The sequence below is a fragment of the Molothrus ater genome, chromosome 20, assembly GCF_012460135.2.
Source record: "Molothrus ater isolate BHLD 08-10-18 breed brown headed cowbird chromosome 20, BPBGC_Mater_1.1, whole genome shotgun sequence".
NCBI classification, from domain to species: Eukaryota; Metazoa; Chordata; class Aves; order Passeriformes; family Icteridae; genus Molothrus; species Molothrus ater.
In genome coordinates, this window is record NC_050497.2 from 5,628,260 (window position 1) to 5,645,534 (window position 17,275).

At 62.2% G+C, this 17,275-nt stretch overlaps 2 protein-coding genes across 4 annotated transcripts; one reads left to right on the forward strand and one right to left on the reverse strand.

Annotated features, from left to right (window-relative positions):
• Positions 1-446: 446 nt before the first annotated feature.
• Positions 447-12,621, forward strand: ENG (endoglin). 2 transcript variants are annotated; one of them, XM_036394158.2, is made up of 15 exons: positions 447-553; positions 5,006-5,163; positions 7,254-7,388; positions 7,974-8,139; positions 8,326-8,482; positions 8,637-8,766; positions 9,006-9,177; positions 9,262-9,404; positions 9,537-9,674; positions 9,958-10,002; positions 10,728-10,838; positions 10,928-11,173; positions 11,348-11,411; positions 11,507-11,608; positions 11,989-12,621. In XM_036394158.2, exons 1-15 carry the CDS (start codon positions 496-498, stop codon positions 12,105-12,107), a joined length of 1,944 nt encoding a protein of 647 aa, XP_036250051.1. In that variant the 5' UTR covers positions 447-495; the 3' UTR covers positions 12,108-12,621. The 2 variants fall into 2 exon arrangements, with proteins under 2 accessions (XP_036250051.1, XP_054372954.1); XM_054516979.1 differs by having other exon boundaries at positions 467-553; positions 12,009-12,621.
• Positions 12,471-17,275, reverse strand: FPGS (folylpolyglutamate synthase). Of its 2 annotated transcripts, XM_036394160.2 has the most exons (15): positions 17,193-17,275; positions 16,171-16,299; positions 16,012-16,065; positions 15,837-15,901; positions 15,634-15,748; positions 15,472-15,549; positions 15,139-15,200; positions 14,934-15,036; positions 14,771-14,848; positions 14,547-14,694; positions 14,370-14,468; positions 14,038-14,188; positions 13,860-13,935; positions 13,462-13,528; positions 12,471-13,366 (listed from the first exon to the last, which is right to left on the reverse strand). In XM_036394160.2, exons 2-15 carry the CDS (start codon positions 16,285-16,287, stop codon positions 12,939-12,941), a joined length of 1,641 nt encoding a protein of 546 aa, XP_036250053.1. In that variant the 5' UTR covers positions 16,288-16,299; positions 17,193-17,275; the 3' UTR covers positions 12,471-12,938. The 2 variants fall into 2 exon arrangements, with proteins under 2 accessions (XP_036250053.1, XP_036250052.1); XM_036394159.2 differs by lacking the exon at positions 17,193-17,275 and having other exon boundaries at positions 16,171-16,511.

Sequence of the window (17,275 nt, forward strand, 5' to 3'; positions counted from 1 at the left end):
TGTGCTCGGGGGCTTCCACCTGCCCGCCAGCCTGGGCATCCATGGGGCAGCCACCAGCCTGAGCCAAGGTGGCCCTGCCAGGGGGCTGATCGGGAGCAGGGGGGGCTGAATGTCGGGGGCAGCCCCTTCCCCATGGCCTGGGGCAGCTCGGGAATAATTTAGGTGGGTGGACCTCACCAGAACCACTGTGTCCAACCCTCCACTCACTAGTGCCAGCCCTGGGAGGCCCTGGAGGCACCTAGCTTGGGTACCAGTGCCTTCCTCCTTCCCCCTCCGGAGGCGCAGCCCCGCACGGCGCTGTAGGGAAACTGAGGCACGGCGCCTCCGGGGGAGGGGGGCGTCCATCCTCTCCGCCCCCCCGGCCCCGCCGGCCCGGCCCCAGCGCCGCCAGCGGCATTTCCTCCGCCGCGGACCCTCCTCCGAAGGGAGTCGGTTTCCTGCCGCTGCCGCCGCCCGCACTCGGCGCTGGCTCCCGGGGAGCGGCCGCAGGCGGACATGGGCCCCCGCTCCGTCCCGCTCCTGCCGCTGCTCCTGGCGCTGCTCGGCCGCCCGGGTGAGTGGGGACGAGGGGCACCGGGCAACCGGAGCCCGGGGATGAGAGCCGCGGGATGGGACAGCGGGACGGGACCCCCGGGAACGGGACAGCCGCGGCGGGACCACCGGGGACTCCGGATCGGGGGCCAAAGGGGTCCCGGCTGTGCCCGCACAGGCACAGATTGGCACCCCCGGGAACCCCCCGGGAGAGGAGGTTTTAGGGAGCAGCGTCCGTGTGGGAAGGAACGAACCCACCCCGATTCCCGGAACACGCCGAGCACAGCCCTGCCGCTCCCTGGGACCCCCGAAATCCCGGCTGCGTCACTGGGCGTGGGAGGTGTTGAAGGCGCCGTGGCTGAGTCCTGACCTAGACGGTGGCACACGGGGGAGCTGGGGTGGCTTTGGTCCCCATCACCTCGGAGTATGGAGGAGTTGACCAGGGGATGGGGAGGAGAAATGGGAGAAAACCCTTATATCCTCACATAGGATGTGGGACTGGAGCTGAAAAGAAATGGGAAAAAACCCTTAAAACCTCATACGGAATGTGGGGATGGAGCTGAGGGTGAGAAACGGGAAAAACCCTTAAAGCCTAAATGGGAGCAGGGGGCTTAGACACCTCGGGAGCAGTCGGAGCCACGCCGAGATCCCTGCAAAGCCACAGGGGGAATTTCAGGGAGGGACCCCAGTGCTGATGGAGCTGGGGGACAGGGAGCTGGGGGACTCAGGGACAGCGCCTGCTGGCAGGGGGAAGGGAACTGGGGAGGCAGCAGCCGCCCAGAGAGGCTGGGGCCAGCGGCACTGAGTGTCCTGGCTGGGTTGGTCCCTCCTGGTCACCTCAGGGGTCACTGCTCATGGGTGGTGCTGGGGTGGCCCCGCTGCCAGGCTTGGTGCCCCCTCTCTTATATCACAGCCCTGTCTGGTGGCTGTGCCAGACGGTCCCTGTGCCGTGGGGGCCATGTCCCCTGTAGTTGTGCCATACAGTTTCCATCCTTGTAGATGTACAGGAAGGTCTGTGTCCTGTGTAACTGTGAGGCTGGGTGCCCATCCTGTAGCTGTGCCACTGTCCCTGCCCTAGGGCAGTGCCATGGTGTCCCTGTCCTATGTAGATGTGCAGTAAGGTCTGTGTCCTCTGTCGCTTTCTTGTACAGTCCCCATCCTATAGCTGTGCCATATGTGTGGCACATCCTGTGTTGTTGTGCCACAGAGGCCTTGTCCTCCCTGTCTCTGATGTATAGTCCCTATACCACACAGCTGTGCCATCTGGTCCTCATCCCACACAGCTGTGCAATGTCACCTGTGTCCTATGTAGCAGTGCCATGTGTCCATGACCTTTGTATTCATCCCCAACAGTCTCCTCCCTATATGGCTGTGCCATGCATGCCCTAACAGGGCTGTGCTGTATGGGCTGAGTCCTACACAGCTGTGCCACATGGTCCCCACCCTGAATGTGTGTTTCTGTGGTCCCTGTCCTATTTATCTGTGCTGTATGATTCCCATCCAACATAGCTGTGGCACACAGTCCCTGTGCTCTGTAATGGAGCCATACAGTCCCTATTGTATGTGTCTGTATGGTCCCTGTGTCACTCTGCCATACAAACAGCCCATCTCCTCTGGCCATACCACCCCTAAGGGATGCAGCTGTGCTGTATGGACCTCATCCTCTATGACTGTGCCATATTGTCACTGTCCTATGCAGTTGTGCCATGTGGTCCCCATGCTGAGTGTCTGTGCTACATGCTCCATGTCCTGTGTACCTGTGACACGTGGTCCCCATCCTGCCTACCTGTGCTACTCACCACATCCTGTCCAGTGGCTGCTTCTTCCTCACAGGAGCCTCTGGGGCTGGGAGCCCACAGTGGGCACAGTGCTATGGGACTGAGCGCCCCATAGCCGTGGGCACAGTGCTATGGGGCTGGGATGTCCATGGTGGGTGCAGTGATGTGGGACTGGGATGTCCATGGTGGGTGCAGTGATGTGGGACTGGGGTGCTCTTGGTGGGTGCAGTGATGTGGGACTGGGATGTCCATGGTGGGTGCAGTGATGTTGTTCTGGGGTGCTCTTGGTGGGTGCAGTGTCAGGGTGTCTCACAGACACAGCCAGATTCCAGAGGGGGAACAGAGGCCAGGACTGCTCCCCGTGGGGTGAGCATGGTGCTGGGTCACCCCTCCCATCTCTGGGGAGAGGCTTCTTGGCACCTGTCTGAGTTAGAGAGTGGCAGGAATGATGTGGTTTGTGTCAGGCTCGAAGTCTGGACCCATCCACCCATCATCTGCCCCCCAGTGCCACCTCAGCATGGTCCAACAGCCAGTGGTGGCTCAGGGGATGCCAATTCCCTCTCAGTGCAGGATCCATCCCCATTCCTGTCCTGGATCAGCTCGTTACACAAGTACCAAGGCAACACTGCCAGATGCAAGGGTGCCAAAGTGGTGCTGCCCATTCCATGGGCATCCTGCACTGCCAGAGTCACCCTTGCCCTGCATCCCACACCCCAGCTTTGCTCTCTGCTCCCAAAATCCCAGGAATTTCCCCCAGCCCATGACCCACGGGGGAGCCACAGTGGGACTATCCCTGCTCCTTGATCTCAGCAGCACCAAAGCCAGGGAGAATGCGGGTTGGAAAAACATAAAGTGGATTTTCTTTCTTTCTTCCTTTTAATTTTTTTTTCCCTTTCCTGGAGTACAAAAATAACAGTGCCCTTATCTGATCGCCCCGGCGGCCCAGCTGAGCCCCCTTATCTGATCCTGACATAATGCTGGAGCCCGCTGCCTTCCCCAGGGACAGACAGACAGTGCCCGCCTGGCACCATCCCCTCCGCCGGCATCCCTGCCCTGCCGGGGGCGATCCCGGCCGCGGCCCCCAGCCCTGCCTGCCCATCCCGGGGGATGCTGCTCCCCCGGGAGCCACGGGCTGCCCGTGCTGTGCCCGGCAGCGCCGGAGCCGTGCCCGGTGCCGTCGGGGCAGGAGTGGAAGGGAAGAGGGACGCAGCCTGCGGAGCCCAGATAAGCGGCTGTTTATCTTCCTCCCGATGCTGCGGCCGCGCGGGGGGGAGGAAGCACCGGACAATTGGTGGGCCCACGGCGGCGTCACCGGGGGTCTGTGCCGTGACCCCGCCACCACCACCGGGCCACCCCAGCAGGGAGACACAGGTCAGGGACACCGTGATGGGCACGGCCTGGATGGAACGGCCTTTTGCAGGGTGCTGATCCCAAAAACTCAGTGACCTGGAGCATCACACTGTGACTGTGTTCACAGGGGTCTTAGGAGGGAAGAGACAAGGATCTGACTCTGTTTCAGAAGGCTGATTTATTATTTTATGATATATATTATATTAAAACTATACTAAAAGAATAGGAGAAAGGATTTCATCAGAAGGCTGGCTAAGAATAGAAAAAGAAGGAATTATAACAAAGGCTTGTGTCTCGGACAGAAAGTCTGAGCTAGCTGACCGTGATTGGCCATTAATTAGAAACAACTAACATGGGGCAATCAAAGATTTACCTGTTGCCTTCCACAGCAGCAGATAATCATTGTTTACATTTTGTTCTTGAGGCCTCTCAGCTTCTCAGGAGGAAAAATCTTAAGGAAAGGATTTTTCATAAAAGATGTCTGTGACATAACACCCTGTAGCCCCAGTCCTGATAGGGGTGGCTGGGTGGACTGGAGTTTGGTCCAGTCACCTCCTGGTGCGTTGGCTGGAGCCACCAAGGATGGGAAAAGTTGGAGTGGGAAGGGATAGAACTCAGTGGATACCTCCAAAGGAAACACAGCATCCCAGGCACTGTCTCCCCATAGAAAGCCCCTAGAAGCCCAGCTGTGGGCTGACAGACCATGGGGGTCTGTCCTTCCCAGCCTCCTGGAAGGCAGCACCCATGGATGCAGATGACTCCTCGGGGCCAAGTTAAGGACAGCCCGGCCACAGCAGGGCTGCCTGAGGCAGGGAGGAAACTGTCGAGGCACGTGGGGATTTACAGGATCAGGCCTTCAAATGGCTGTTTGCGCTCAGGATTTCCCTTGGCAGCCGCCGGCCGGCCCCGCTCGCCGCACGCCGCCGGGGGCTTTGGGATGGGGCAAAGCTCACGCCTCAGCGGCCGGGAGGATGAGCTTTACAGCCATTTCCATACCTGCGCTTCCCACTTTCCTGCGGCCGGGGAATGCGGGGGGGCTTCCGCCACCGCCCCGGCCCTGGGGGCGGCTGGGTGCGAGTTCTGGCACGGGCAGCGCCGAGCGGGGACAGTGGATTTTTCCAGCCCGGATCCAAGGGTCATTAACGGGGTTGCGGAGGGGGCTGGCGGTGGCGGACACGTAGCCGATGGTCCCGGAGGGGCCGGGCTGACGCCGGGCTGGGGGCTGAGGCTGAGGGGGCAGCGCCGGCGCTGGCAGGGATTCAGCCCCCTCCTGCATCGTGTCCCCCCGCGCTGTGTCACCCCACATCCGTGCGGCAGGGACTGACGGTCTCTTGTTTTCCACACAGGCCCCGGGAGAGCCGAGGGCTGTGACCTGCAGCCCGTGACAGAGAAGCCATCCATCACCCTCTCCTATGCCACCAGCACGGTGCCCCGGGGATGTGTCAGCAACAGCTCCATGGGCACTGACCATGAAGTCCATGTGCTCAGCGTCAAGTGGTCCAAGGTGAGCCAGAGGGGTCCCAGTACATCCCCGCAGAATTCCTTACACTGTACTTCACACTGTCACCACAGCACTGCCATCCTGTCACTGCCCTCAGCTGGCACAGTGTCCAGCTGTGAAAACCTTCCTCCAATTAAGGAGCAGTGGATTAACCTCCTCCATGGCACCTTGTCCAAGCTTCTCCTCCAAGCACAGCCTTGGGCATCTCTGCCCCTGCTGGGAATGTAAAGATTTTGGAGGCAAATTCTCTATAGCCCATGCTGCCAAAGCAGATATTCCTGTGCTGGACACCTCAGGACACCCCATTTCTCTGTGAAGGTGGCCTGGCTCTGGCTCAGGGGCTGGGCAGAGCCACAGGTACCCAGTGGTGACCACACTTGGGAGGGAGAGAGGGATGGGTGGAAAGTGGAAGGGAGGAAGAGACAGAAGATAGAATGGAGGAAGAGATGGAGGAAGAGATGGAAGGAGGGGTGAAGGGAGGCATGGAGGAAAGAGTGAAGCGATGAAGGAGGCACATCATTATAAGGTGTCCAATCGAGCAGAAACCTGTCTGCCAGAGCTGGCATGGCCATGCTGAGGGGTGATAACCACACTGAGGGTGCTTTGGGACAAGGGCGGTGTCAGGGCCAGCGCTGGCACTGGCTGGCACTGTTGGGTGGGTTTGCACCAACTCATGGGTTGGCATGGCAGCTCTGCAGGACAGACAGGCTTCCCTCACGCTGGCTGGGGCCCAGCACCCGATTTTGGCCCAGCCCTGGCGCCACACTCCCCCCTCCCTGCCACCTCCCAGCTCTCCCAGTTCTGCTTTTGGAGCAGAGGGGGAGCCAGACCACGAGGCGCTGGGGAGGGTCGGTTTCGCAAGGACCCCTCTGGCCTAGCCCGGTGTAACCTGGCCTTGGCATCCTGGACGGGTGCCAGGGCCGGGGGTGCCCCGGGGTTGTCACCAGCGGCGACAGGGGACACGCACTGATGTCACGGCTGCGGCGCTGAGCCCCGCGGCGCACGGGGGAAGCTGGGCAGGGACACGGCTCCACTTATAGAAGAATTACTGGAAGCCGCTTTCTATAAGCAGATCCCCACGATGAAAAAAAAAAAAAAAGAGAAGAAAAAGAAAAAAAATAACCCGAAAGGCGGCGGCGGGGAGCGCCGAGGCTCCCGCCACTCGCGCAGCCAAACAATGGAGCGCCACAAAACACGCGGCAGGAAAAACAGCCGCCAGCTCCTCCCCGACACTCGGGGCCACCCGGGGTCCCTGGCCACCCACGCTTGCCACGGGGCCGCGGCCGGGAGGCCGGGATTCCTCGCTAGCCCTGTGCAGGGCACGGGCAGCAGCCTCCACCCGCCCCGTCCCCGGCTGGCTTCCCCTGCCTTCTCCTCTCCCTCTGCTCGGAACTTTGCGAGCAGTTACTCAGGCAGCAGTTGCCAAACTTAGCGCCTGGAGTTTTGACTTCCCCATCCGGATTTCCGGCTAGAGGCAACCAGGCAGTGCTAGCCACGAGGAATGGTGTGTGCCACCTCTGTGCCCAGGCATTCCTGCACTGCAGCACGGACACACCTGAGCCTGGAGCAGCTGCACGGCGCTGGGATGGGGCTGGGAAACCTGCCAGGGGGATGCCCCAGAGCCCAGGGTGGGGATGCTCCAGTCTTCAGTGGGAGATACCCCAGTACCTACAGTGAGGATGCTCTGGTGCCCGGGGTGGGGATGCTCCAGTCCTCAGTGTGGGGATACCCCAGCCCACAGTGGGGTGACACTGTCACAGCCAGTGCAGAGATTAATTAGTCTCTAGTTCAAGGATGCCCTGGTGCCTAAGAAGGGGGTGCCTAGACCTCACTATGTCCTGGACACCAGTGTGGGGATAACACCATCTTCTAGGTGGGCATCTCGCTGGTCCCTTGCCTGGGGGAGCCAGGGCGTGTTTGCCCTGCCAGTGTAGGAACACACATGGCATCCCTGCCCCAAAACCCAGCCATGGCTCATCTCAGGGCCAGCCTCAGGGCTCTCCCTGCTCCCTCGGGCTCCAGGGGGCAGCCAGGGAGGTGACAGCAGCTGGGGCTTGGTGGCCACAGTGGTGACACTCTCCTCTTCCCCCCAGGCCTCTCCTGCCCCTCTGACGGTGACAGTCACCCCACGAGCCGATGCCTGCAGCCGGCCAGCAGTGCTGATCCTCCTCTGCAGCCGCTGCTTTGCCGCCATCACCTCCCCGTGCTCAAACCTGATCATCCGCACCGTGAGTGCCACAGCCCCACAACAGGAACAACCCCGGGGGGCAGCAGGGCTCGGGCCACCCATGGGGATGTTTGAGGGGGTCACTGGCGGAGACTGGTCCCCCTGATCACCAGCCACGATGCTTGTGGTGCCCCGGGGAGGAGGGGACGCTCCCGAGCATTGCTGGCGGCGCTGAGCACTGCGCTGGCCAGGCAGGGAATGACGCACAGGGCTGGAAAAAGCTCCCATTTCCTCCGGCCGGCGGGAGGAAGGTCAGGGATGGGGTTTGGCTCCAGCGAGCTGAGCCGGGGTCGGGCGCTTTGTTAGCAAAATAAACCTCCTGCTTTGTTTGTGGCTAATAATAAAGTGGGCTGAGCCCTCCCTGTGCCACCAGCCACTCTCTCTGCTCCCAGCTCACAGCCCCAAAATCCCCACTTATCTGGGGTGACCCCCAGCCCAGGCTCCAGGGACACTCACCTGTTTTAGGCTCACATTTGTATCCTGCACGTGGAGGGGAAAGGTTTTCCTTGCTTTCCCCATGCCAGCCTGTGTAAGGGAGGGATGACCTTGCTCCTCACCCCGGCTTAGGCTGTCACTTGGCCCACAGGACGCCCGCCTCATCCCAGAGAGCACCAACAGAGCACCAAACCCTGAGCCACCCATCATCTCCAGCGAGGAGCAGCTGCTGGCCTGGGCTCTGGCTACCTATGGGGGCATCACATCCTACAGTGAACTGCAGGACCCCCGCAGGCTCCAGCTCCACCTGGGAGAAGGTCAGTGAGGCTGGGGGTTAGCACTGGGGGGCTGGAGTGGGCAGGAATGGTCTCCCTGTTCCAGAAGGGTGACAACCTCCTGGGGCAAAGTACCTTCCCAGGGAGATGCCATGGGGACTGATGCCCCTGGCCCTGAGCATCTCCCACCCACTGAGCCCTGTATTGATCACCCTGCCACCTACACAGATGCCCACAGCCCTCCAGAGTGCACTCCCCAGGAGAACTTCAATGCCATTCTGCACCTTGAGGCTGAGGTCTTCTTCCACGGGGTGAAGAGCTGCTCACGCAGTGATGCCCAGAGCACCAGGGCTGCCCACATCATCCATTTGCAGTCGGAGCCCAGGTACCACAGTGCCAGCAGTGGGACAGGCAGGGGGATATGCTTGGATATGCTTGGGAAGGTGTTGGGCTTCCCAAAGGCTGAGCCCCACATCCCGAGTTGGATGTGGGACCGGTTGGTATGGAATGCTGAGAATGGGGGTCTTGTGGTTTTGCAGCTCCTCCATCTCAGGGGTGAACCTGTCTCTGAGCTGTTCTCAGAATTCTGCTGGCAACCAGATCCTCATCCTGCAGAGCAAGGCCAACTTCACCTGGTTCCTCTCCGCAGAGTGCAACATCCAGTTACTGGTATGCTGAGGGGAACATGTTTTCCCCACCACCCCCACCGAGGGGTCTGCCAGGTGCCCAGGAGATGCTGGTGTCATGGGGAAGGTGGCAGGAGGGCACCTGGAGACATTAGACACGGGCAAGTGGCAGCCCCCTTGCTGCAAGCCCTCATTACTGGGATGATCCCTGCCTTGTGCACCCTCAGCTGTCCCTGTCTCCACTTAGCCCCTCTGTGTTCCCCCCTTTTCTCCTCACTGCAGGTCTCTGGGAGTTACAAGATGCCTCTTTTCCCCATGCTGATCCCTGGGAATCCCCTGCCTGACACAGAGCAGGGCCTCATTGCTGAAGCCTTTGAGAAGAACTACACTGTCATTGCCTCCTACTCTGCCATCCCTGCCAGCACCCACATCAGCCTGCAGATTCATGAGCACGGTGAGACCCCCAGCAGCCCAGGGCTGGGTGGGATGGGGGGTTCCAGCATTCCCACTCAGCCCCCCCCATCTCCCTGTCCTGCAGAGACAGTCAAGACGCCTGTGAGCACCACCTCCACTGTCATCACACAGCCCCCAGACCTGCCCCACCAGGTGCTGCGCACACTCAAGCCCTGGAAGTGCACAGATGAAACCATGGAGATTGTCATCATCAGGTCCTACCTGGAGGTGAGGAGGGTGGACAGAGGTGCTAATGTCCACCAAAATCACTCAGAAGTTTCATTTTCCTCTGGGTGCTTGGGGTGGGTGGCACGGGGCTGTCCCCAGGCAGTGGGTGACCACAGTGTGCTTTCCTCCCAGCCCATCAAGGACGTGGTGAACATCACCCTGAGGGACATCCGCTGCCAGGCAGAGAAAAATGCCACCCACTTCATGTTGAAAAGCCCCCTCAGCCACTGTGGCACCTCACTGGAGGGCAGGGGCTATGCCAACAATGAGGTGAGAGGGGGGTTAGCTGGGGGTGTTGCCTCCAGCCCCACTGATGGCCCATGAAGGGGAGGGGGGGCTTCTCCACCAGGACCTCCTTGCTTTTGCATGGCTGGAAACATCATAGTGCAGGCCAGGGCTGAGATGGAGGGGGAGTGTGGGTGGGACCATCCCATCCCATCCCATCCCATCCCATCCCATCCCATCCCATCCCATCCCATCCCATCCCATCCCATCCCATCCCATCCCATCCATGGGTACCACCTGACTGACCCAGCCCTCTGCCTTCTCACAGCTCATCCTCAGCCTGGCCAAGGATGCCGTGCTCCGGAGCGTGCGGGTAAGAACCAGGTTTCCCAGCATGTCCAGGGGTGGGAGAAGGTGCAGATGGCACTGCCAGCTGGGTGCTTCTCGGGTTTTGTGTTGCTGGAATGGCTCCCAAGGTGTTAAAGAGTCTTTTTTCCCAGCCTCGCAACCAAAGAAGTTGAGATTCCTCAGTTCTGGTTTTCAAAGTTGTTTATTCTCTCTTATCTATCACATTCTTTTTTGGGCCTGCTGAGATCTGTCCAGCAGGTCGGGTTGAGGCACGCTGACTGCCCTTGGGGTGGTGTTAGCTTTTTATACTAGAAACTATGTGTACTTTATTTACAGTAATTTTCCAATACCTATCACCTATGTTAGACAGTCTGTCTCTACTCTAAACCAATCCAAAAGCGCCACCATCACAGCAGAAGATGGAGGCCAAGAAGAAGAAGAAGAAAGACAGGACACACCCAGATTCCTCCATTTGCCTCTTGAATCCTCATTCTAAAAACCCCAAAATTCTGCTTTTTCACCCTGTGACAAGTTAACTATCATTCTACTCAAACTCTTGTGGCTTGTAAATCCTCGCACAAAGTTGGTAATTGTTTCCATGGGTTAAAATCGAAGGCACAGATGTCTTTGACTCTGTGCCGAGGTCTCTGAGCCCCTTGCAAGGGTCTCGAGCCCTCCAGGGCAGCCAGAGGAACGTCCTGGGTTCCGACAGGTGCTGGGTGCCCCCTGAGTGCTGCCCCCCTCTTGCAGGTGGGTTTCCAGTGCGAGATCCCACGGGAGCTCTTCCTGCGCCTTTTCCCCACCGCTGACTTCAAGGCGCCGCAGACGGAGCTGGAGATCAACAAGGAGGCCTTTGTGCAGGTACTGCCACTGTCCAGAGCCCAGGCTGGGGCAGTGAGCCCTGCCTGGGGCACCGACCCTGACCGTGTGCCCCGCTCCCACCCGTGCAGGCGTCCATGCGGTGGATGGATCACCCAGCTGACCTGCAGCTCAAGGAGTGCTGGCTGGTGGCCTCCGAGCGGGAGCCTGTGCTGCTGGTTCAGGGTGGGGAGGCACGGGGAGCAGGGGTGGCTGTGCTGGAGGGGCCCCCCAGCAGCCACGGCAGGAAGGTCTGGCGCTTCCGCTTCACCTACAGCGTTCCTGAGGGCGGGCACATCCCCTTCTCTGCCTTCCTGCGGTGCAAGGCCGGCTTGCAGGTCAGTGTAACCCCCTCCCCACCCTGGGATGCCACCAGGCTGGTCCCCATTGCAGTCTGATGGGTTTGTCCCATGCTGTTGGGTGATGGAGCCCATGCAGGAGCAACATTCCCTGGCCTGCAGAGCCTGGGGGTGCACATGTCCCCCCTCTCACCCCAACCTCCACCTCCACAGAACGACACCATCTTCGAGAAGGTGCTGGAGGTGAGAGTGAAGGATGCCTGGAGGCCGCTCAACTGTGAGTTCAGGGCCAGGGAGGTGGTCAGGATGGGAATGGGAGGGGGAGAGGGACTCTCCCAGTGTGGCAGTGCTGATAGCCTTGTCCTCCCACAGACCGTGGGCTGGGGCTGGGTGCTGTCCTGGGCATCACCTTCGGCGCCTTCCTCATCGGGGCGCTCCTCACTGCCGTGCTCTGGTACATCTACTCACACACCCGTGAGTATCCAGCACCCTGGGGGCCCCCGTGGTGGGATGGGGGGGCCCCCGAGTGTCCCTTACTGGGTTGCCCATTTTTCCCTCCTGGCCAAAGTCCCCAGATGAGTCAGAGACCAGGCTGCTCCATTGCCCTCATGTGTACAGTGCTATAGGGGAATAACCCTGCGCCAGGTGTCTACAGCTCCTCGGGGTCCCCTCTGCCATCTGCCCTCCCTCCTGCTCCTGGTGTCTCATGCTTATCTCCATCCCAGGGGCTCAGGGGTCAGCTGGGGAGTGATCCACGAGGGCTGGAGGGTCCCTGGGGCTGAGCCAAGGCCACCACTGTTTGCCCTGAGTGTGGTTTCCCCTTGGTGTTCCCCATGGCGGGCGGTGTGAGCCAGGTCCCATCTCCAAACTGCAGCCAGTTTCCAGCACGGCGCCAGCCTCGGAGAGCAGCAGCACCAACCACAGCATTGGCAGCACCCAGAGCACCCCCTGCTCCACCAGCAGCATGGCCTGACGCCCCTGGGCCCCCCCGAGCCTGCACAGCCCCCGGCCAACGGACTTGGGGAGCCAGCCCAGTGCCATTAAGCTGATTTTTTGCCCCAAATCTCAGGCTGAGCCCAGAGGGGGCCTCCATTACTCATTCAGTGAATGCTTTGGCCCCCTGAGGGCAGCCCACACCGGGGGGGGGCACCCTGTAACCCCCCCTGGGCTCCCCCGCTGCAGTGGGGAGGCAGAAAGAGCAGCTATTGCCAAAACCTCCCACGAGGCTCCCCATCAAATGGGGGGGGAAGAAGTGGGCGCCCCCTGGACATGCCCCAGCACTTGGGGTGACCCCCGTGCCCCTCCTGCCTCCCCCCAGGAAGGCAGCAGGCACCAGTGGGAGCAGCAAGAGGTTTATTTGTGGAGGATGGTGCAAGGCTGCTGCCCTCCCACAGGACGATGGGCAGAACCCACCACTCCCCCCAGCTCCCCGTCCAAGTTACAAACTCTTATCAATAATAATAAAAACCTTCCCTATGTTAAATTAATTGCGCCCTGACGCTGAGCCTTGCCACTTGAGCTTGAGGCTCCCACCTACCAGGCACTGGAGCTCATCACAGCCTGGGGCAGCTCCCCAAACCCTGGGGGTCCCCCCAGTCACTCTGACTAGGGCGGGGATGGAGACCAGGAGCATCCCCCCATGGACAGTGTCCCGGGAAGGGCACAGGCAAAAGGCACTGGGGTGAAAACAGCCAAGCCAGGATGGTGTGGGGGGGAGCCCCACGTCCCCCTCCAGATGCCTCTGAGCATCACCGGGGGCTAAACTGGTGCTTCATGTAAACAGAGGTGCCGAGCCCCGTGCCCGTCACTGGGACAGGGCGGGCTCGAGCAGCCGCAGCGCTCCTCCCACCAGGTGCAGGCTGCCGGTGACCAGGACCCGCACGGCCGCCGCCTCCCGCAGCAGCACGGCCCCGCTGCTGGCCGCGGGGTGGGGGTGAGCCCCCGAGGCCGAGGGGGCGGCCAGCTGGGGGTCCCTGCCCTGGGCCACCCACCGCAGCGCCTGCGCCAGGCACGGGAACACCAGCGCCGGGGAATTGAGGGGCCGGGGGGCTGGGGGCACCAGCAGCAGGGAGCCCCGGGCGGGGGCCGGCTGCAGCAGCCCCCCCACCCGCAGCGGGGATGGGAGCCAGGGGTCCTGCCCCACTTTCTCCTCCAGGAGCCTCGTCCATGTCCGCTGGTTCTCCAGGCAGCGGGTCAGGGCGTTCTCCAGCGTCACGTTGAAGTTCTGCTGGTCTGGGAGGGATGGAGGCAGCAGTCAGGGATTGCAGGGGGAGCTGGGAGGGATCAGAAAGGGAAGATGGGGGAGACCCTGTCTCCCCATCACTCACCTGCATTGTTGGCCACCGACACCTCCGTGAAGTTGGGGCAGAAGACAGCATAGTCAAAGTGACAGGGCTGCAGAAACAGGAATAATCAGCACTGTGGGAACCCTCAGGACCCACCCATGGGATTTCCACTGGGGCAGTCCCACACCAGCGGGGTTACAGGGAATGGGGCAGGGGATGATCCAAGTCCCCTCCCACACCCAGGACTGTGAGACCCCTGCAGGGGGCAGTTGAGGTGGGATACACCCCGGGACAGCAGGATGGGTGGACAGACAGACAGATAAACAGGGTGCCAGCTCCACCTCGTGGCTCCCTGCACCCTCAGCAAAGCAGGTCCCAGAACCGGCAGAGAACCCAGGCACCCGGGCACAGTGACCCCCCCGGTGCCCCCCAAACCTCACCACCAGCAGCTTGAGCAGCGCCGCCGTGTCCCGGTCGCCTGTGGCATTGAAGAGCAGCACACGCACCTCAGAACCACTGCAGGGAGAAAGGGCAAGTGGCCCGTGCCCCCAGGGGACCTGCAGCACCACCACCACCACACCCCCACGAGGTGTGCCCCCCTCTGCATCCCCTCCTTACTCATGGGGCTTGTCCTGGCTGAGGGCGGCCTGGCGGAACCAGCGCACGCAGGCCTGGATGCTGCTGGTGGTGTGAGCTCCATCCAGGTACCAGGTCACGGGGCCGTGGGACAGCACCTGGGTCCGGCCCAGCCACTCTGTGTCCCGCAGGCCTGGGGGAGCACAGGGCATGGCTGGGACCCCCATACCCTCCCCAGCACTGGTACCCCGTGGGGATCCAGTGTGGGGCAGAGTGTGCCCTCCAGCACACATGGCACGGGCTGGGGTCCAGCATGGCCCTGCTATGCCCTATGACACGGTGAGGGAGGGGGTCCTGGCATGGCCATACTGCACCTTGGATCATGGCATCAGTCAGTTGGAAGGCAGGAGCCAGTGGCACTGGCCTCCCCAGCAGCTCCGTGCTTGGTGGCACCTCCTTCAGCTCTCCAAGACCTAGGCAGGACAGGCATGCCACTGAGCCCTCAGGAGCCCTGGTGGGGTCTGGCCCTCATCCCCATCTCCAGGCCTTACCCTGGCAGCCACGGCGCTGCAGCCACGTCCGTGCCAGCTGTAAGGCCAGGGCGGCGTTGGAGCGCTGGTGGGCACCTGCCAGCCCCAGCTCCAGCGCCTGGCAGCCCTCCTCAAAGTCATCCAGCTCCGGGCAGAGGTACAGGGGACACTGTGGGGAGAGCAGGCTGAGCCCCCCTGCCATGGGATGGGGTATCCCCCAATCCACACCCCCACCAGCAACTCACCTTGCGCTCCTGGGCTCGCTCCCTCAGCACCTCCAGCGGCCGCTCCGGCTGCGCCACAGTGAACGCCGGCACGCCAGGCTGGGGAGGACAGGGGGTGCTCAGGGTAACATGGGGGAACACACCCCAAAAACACAAGAGGAGACAGAAGACCAGATCTCCCTACCTTAAAAATGCCCCCCTTCTGCCAGGCGATCTTCTCCATGGTGTCCCCCAGGATGCTGGTGTGGTCGATGCCCAGGGAGGAGACCCCACACACCACTGGTGCCCTGGGAATGCAGCATCACAGTGTCCCTGCTGTTCCCCCCTATGCCATGGGGACATCAGGCCCTGGCAGCCCTGGGGCCAGGCTCAGCCCTGCCAGCTCCTACCTGATGATGTTGGTGCAGTCATAGGTGCCACCAATGCCAACTTCCACCACTGCCAGGTCCACCTGGGGACAGAGGGACATGAGCCATCAGAGCCACCAGCAAGAAATGCCCCCATGGATTCAGGGATGTGGGTGGAGACAGGTCCCTGCCACCAGCCCTTCCAAACCCACACCTGAGCACACCCCTGTTTGTGGGGGCATCATCCACCTGGCACAGCATCCCATTTACAGCCATGACAGCCTGATCCACACAAATTCTGACCCAATTCCCCCCTCCCTGAGGTCCCCACCAACCTGACATTTCTGTCACAAGCTGGAGGCCACCACCACTGACCTTCTCCTGCAGGAAGACGTGGAAGGCCATGATGGTGAGGAAGCGGAAATAGGCCGGCATGCTGGCGTGTGCTGGGTCCTGCCAGGCAGAGCAGGGTGAGCACACGACCCTGGGAGCGGGGACCCAAGGGAGGGAGCACCCCCACAAACCCAGCTGCCTCACCTTGGTCTCCTCCAGGCGGTTGTAGACCAGCCAGAAGTACTTGTTGAAGAGGTCCTTGCTGATGGGCTGCCCATTGATGCGGATCCGCTCGCGCACCTGCACGAGGTGAGGGGAACTGGGGGTACAGAGCAGGGGGCACAGAGCAGGGGGCAGTCAGGCACAGCCCCATTGGCCCTTCAAAACCCTCCTGACCCCATGCCCACCTGTAAAAACCTGTCTTCAGCCCGTACTTGCGGAGGATGCACTCAGTGAAGGCGCACGCTGAGCCCTGAGGAGACAGCTGTGTTAAACCCCCTGTTCCAGAGCAGGGGCAAAAACAGAGCCACAGACAGCAGCAGTGTCCCCTGAGCCCCCCACAGCACCGCCCGCCTGCCTCACCTTGCCCTTCGTCCCCGTGACGTGGATGATGTTCAGTCGATCCAGGTCCTCGACCTGTAAGAGTTCAACCACCCTGTGAGACCCCCAGGGCAGCCAGCACCAAGCATGGCGGCACTGCTACCAGGACAGGGGGAACAGAGACGGGGATCAGCCCTTCACCTTCAGCCCGCTCCTCTCCAAAAAGCCCTGCATGGCTTCCAGCTGGGCCTGGGGGTCACCACGCTCCCGCTTCACCTGCTCCAGGTAGCTGGCATTGGTCTGCAGGGTATTGAGCATCCGGATTGCATCCTGGAAAGACGCCCAGAGCAGTCGGGATAGTGCCCAACACAGCAGCCTTGTGGCCGCTCTGCCCACAGTCCGCTGCACCCTGACCCACCCCTTCGGGCTCAGTCCCCTCGGCGGTGTCATTGGTCACCCAGGCCGGCAACATCTCTGCCATGGTGCCGCGGGGATGTGCCGGCAGCGCCAGATCCCGTCACGGGGCCAGGCTACTTATGGGCAGGGGTTACCCGCCCCTCCCCAGGCGCCCCTTGGCCCCGCGTTGGGGCACGGGACGGGCCAGGCCGGCTCCCAGCGCTGCCCACGGGGACAAGGTCGCCGCCGGCCGGAGCGGGCAGCGCTCCAAGGGCTGGTGTTTAATGAGCGGCGCTAATGAAGCAGCAACGCAGCACCGGCACGGCACGGCACGCCTGAGAGGTCACCATTGTCACCGAGCCCCCCAAAGCCACGCCGAGGGGACGTGAGCTGCAGAGAGGACCCGGCAGCTGGGACACCAACCCACGTCCCCAGTGCGGGGACACTCCACCCAGACAACGGACAGACAGCGGCACTGACACCGGGAGCGCTCAGCTCTGCCGAGCGGGACCGCTCCACGCCGGGCAGCGCCGCCATCCCCACGGCATCCGGCGCAGCCGCGTGCGGCCGGGACACGCCGCGATTACCGCTGCAGGCCGGGCTCGCCCGCTGCTGCTACGGGGCACGGCGCTTTGCGGGGTGACCCTAGCAGAAAGCGGGGACCGGTGGCGGGCGGCAGCCGGTACGGCGGGGGGCCGCGGGGGGCGGCGGAGGGGGGATCAGGAGGGGACGAGGGGACGGGGTGCGTTGTCGCCGCCCCGCGCGGCCCCGCAGCCCCGCCGCTGGCGCGGCCCCGTGCCCGCCCGGCGCGCGGCCCCGCGCGGTACCTGGTAGTCGGTGGCGGGGGCGCGCGCGGGGCGCGTGCTGAAGCGGCGCCGCCCGGCCCGCAGCGCCCCGCGCAGCGCGCGCA

Coding starts and splice junctions, on each gene's coding strand:
- ENG (XM_054516979.1), top strand. CDS start 496: ATGGGCCCCCGCTCCGTCCCGCTCCTGCCGCTGCTCCTGGCGCTGCTC. Junction 7,389..7,973: donor CAAACCTGATCATCCGCACC/GTGAGTGCCACA, acceptor CTTGGCCCACAG/GACGCCCGCCTCATCCCAGA. Junction 8,140..8,325: donor CCAGCTCCACCTGGGAGAAG/GTCAGTGAGGCT, acceptor CCACCTACACAG/ATGCCCACAGCCCTCCAGAG.
- FPGS (XM_036394159.2), bottom strand. CDS start 16,419: ATGACACCGCCGAGGGGACTGAGCCCGAAGGGGTGGGTCAGGGTGCAG. Junction 15,550..15,633: donor ACCGCCTGGAGGAGACCAAG/GTGAGGCAGCTG, acceptor TCTGCCTGGCAG/GACCCAGCACACGCCAGCAT. Junction 14,469..14,546: donor GCAGCGCCGTGGCTGCCAGG/GTAAGGCCTGGA, acceptor TGTCCTGCCTAG/GTCTTGGAGAGCTGAAGGAG.